Source organism: Oncorhynchus kisutch, linkage group LG26 (assembly GCF_002021735.2).
Source record: "Oncorhynchus kisutch isolate 150728-3 linkage group LG26, Okis_V2, whole genome shotgun sequence".
NCBI lineage: Eukaryota > Metazoa > Chordata > Actinopteri > Salmoniformes > Salmonidae > Oncorhynchus > Oncorhynchus kisutch.
In genome coordinates this window covers 47,466,505-47,469,066 of record NC_034199.2, presented here as the reverse complement: position 1 = coordinate 47,469,066, position 2,562 = coordinate 47,466,505, and the positions used below count along the sequence as shown (strand labels likewise).

Below are 2,562 nucleotides of genomic sequence, written 5' to 3'. Positions count from 1 at the left end.
TCAGCAGAATACCATTCCCATATTAGACCACTATTCTTATCCATCCCAATATACCCTGAGTGCCCACTGTACTCCTCCTAAAAATAGCCCGATATCAGCAGGCCTATTGGATGCTGTGTCTGACTCTGTGCCAAGGCCTCATGAGAGTCTATGACCGTAAACTGTGGAAGCGTTCAACAGTGTTTCAAGTTTCACGTTTTGTTTTCATTGTGCGACAGGGAAATGTCTTTTCCTGCTCTTTCTCAATGGTGCGTTAATCGATATCAGTAGAAATAAATAAAGTAGAACAAAAACACAGGAGAAATAGAAATAAGAAGAACATTTAGTTTTGTTTGTTGTAAGTGTTGTGAATAGACGTTTCTATTTCGAGGTACAGGATCAACGGTGTGAAATGGTCTCTGGGTTTTTTTCTTCATGGGATTTTCTCTGCACTGTGAACAGCTGACGTGATCTAGCTCCTCCAAGGCTCTGCGAGGGAAGGGGTTTGGGTGCAGTGTAGCCGGAGGAACGAGGGAGAGTCAAACCAGTGTTGAAAGTGGAGGTGGAAAGGGGTCAAAGTTTGAGAAGGTTCTGGGTAAAACACACAGCATGCTGGGTCATACTGACCTCAGATCAACTCAGGGTTGGGATTTATAGTGTTTCAGAGTAGCAGCGCTGATCTTGGATCAGTTTTGCCTTTTAGATTATAATGAATTAGATGATATGGACAGGAGGGACCTGATCCTAGATCATAATGACTCAGATGATGTGGGCAGGAGGAACCTGATCCTAGATCATAATGACTCAGATGATGTGGGCAGGAGGAACCTGATCCTAGATCATAATGACTCAGATGACGTGGAGAGGAGGGACCTGATCTTAGATCATAATGACTCAGATGACGTGACAGGAGGGACCTGATCCTAGATCATAATGACTCAGATGACGTGGAGAGGAGGGACTTGATCCTAGATCAGACACTCCTACTCTGACACACTTGATACATACATGTTCTGCTCTGCAGTAGAACACAGTCTCCAGCTTCTGTCTGCTCTACATGCTCCCCTCAGTCTGTCTGCTCCCCTCAGTCTGTCTGCTCCCCTCAGTCTGTCTGCTCTACATGCTCCCCTCTGTCTGTCTGCTCCCCTCAGTCTGTCTGCTCCCCTCAGTCTGTCTGCTCCCCTCAGTCTGTCTGCTCTACATGCTCCCCTCTGTCTGTCTGCTCCCCTCTGTCTGTCTGCTCCCCTCAGTCTGTCTGCTCCCCTCAGTCTGTCTGCTCCCCTCTGTCTGTCTGCTCCCCTCAGTCTGTCTGCTCTACATGCTCCCCGCTGTCTGTCTGCTCCCCTCAGTCTGTCTGCTTCCCTGAGTCTGTCTGCTCTACATGCTCCCCTCAGTCTGTCTGCTCCCCTCAGTCTGTCTGCTCCCCTCAGTCTGTCTGCTCTACATGCTCCCCTCTGTCTGTCTGCTCCCCTCAGTCTGTCTGCTCTACATGCTCCCCGCTGTCTGTCTGCTCCCCTCAGTCTGTCTGCTTCCCTGAGTCTGTCTGCTCTACATGCTCCCCTCAGTCTGTCTGCTCTACATGCTCCCCTCAGTCTGTCTGCTCCCCTCAGTCTATCTGCTCTGTAAAGGTGTTTATCGCAGGCAGCAACATGAGACACATAGACAGCGTGGTGGTCATCCTTCGCCTCCCCTGTGATCTAAATGCAGAGTCCTGACATGCCTGGCCTGCCAACCATTATATAATGCACGCCACACTAGATAATATAATAAGAATAACTGACATTTATCAGACACTTTGATCCAGAGTGTCTGCATCAACAGTACTGACACAGTATATGAGTCTGCATCAACAGTACTGACACAGTATTTGAGTCTGCATCAACAGTACTGACAGTATAGGAGTCTGCATCAACAGTACTGACAGTGTACCAGAGTCTGCATCAACAGTACTGACAGTATAGGAGTCTGCATCAACAGTACTGACAGTATAGGAGTCTGCATCAACAGTACTGACAGTGTACCAGAGTCTGCATCAACAGTACTGACAGTATAGGAGTCTGCATCAACAGTACTGACAGTATAGGAGTCTGCATCAACAGTACTGACAGTATAGGAGTCTGCATCAACAGTACTGACAGTATAGGAGTCTGCATCAACAGTACTGACAGTATAGGAGTCTGCATCAACAGTACTGACAGTGTACCAGAGTCTGCATCAACAGTACTGACAGTATAGGAGTCTGCATCAACAGTACTGACAGTGTACCAGAGTCTGCATCAACAGTACTGACAGTATAGGAGTCTGCATGAACAGTACTGACAGTATAGGAGTCTGCATCAACAGTACTGACAGTGTACCAGAGTCTGCATCAACAGTACTGACAGTATAGGAGTCTGCATCAACAGTACTGACAGTATAGGAGTCTGCATCAACAGTACTGACAGTATAGGAGTCTGCATCAACAGTACTGACAGTATAGGAGTCTGCATCAACAGTACTGACACAGTGTCAGTCAGCTATGCTTAGCCATTCAGAAAGCAACCAGAACACAAAAAGGCTATCAAATGATTTTGTTACAGCCAT

The 2,562-nt window shown here is 47.2% G+C and overlaps 1 protein-coding gene across 1 annotated transcript in view; it reads left to right on the top strand.

Moving 5' to 3' along the window:
* LOC109875782 (tubulin alpha chain-like) overlaps window positions 1-1,694 on the top strand; it is an 11,891-nt gene extending 10,197 nt beyond the window's left edge. Inside the window, exon 3 of the mRNA XM_031805563.1 lies at window positions 1,572-1,694. Coding sequence (XP_031661423.1) covers window positions 1,572-1,694 — 123 coding nt within the window. The remainder of the gene's footprint in view (window positions 1-1,571) is intronic.
* Window positions 1,695-2,562: the final 868 nt, after the last annotated feature.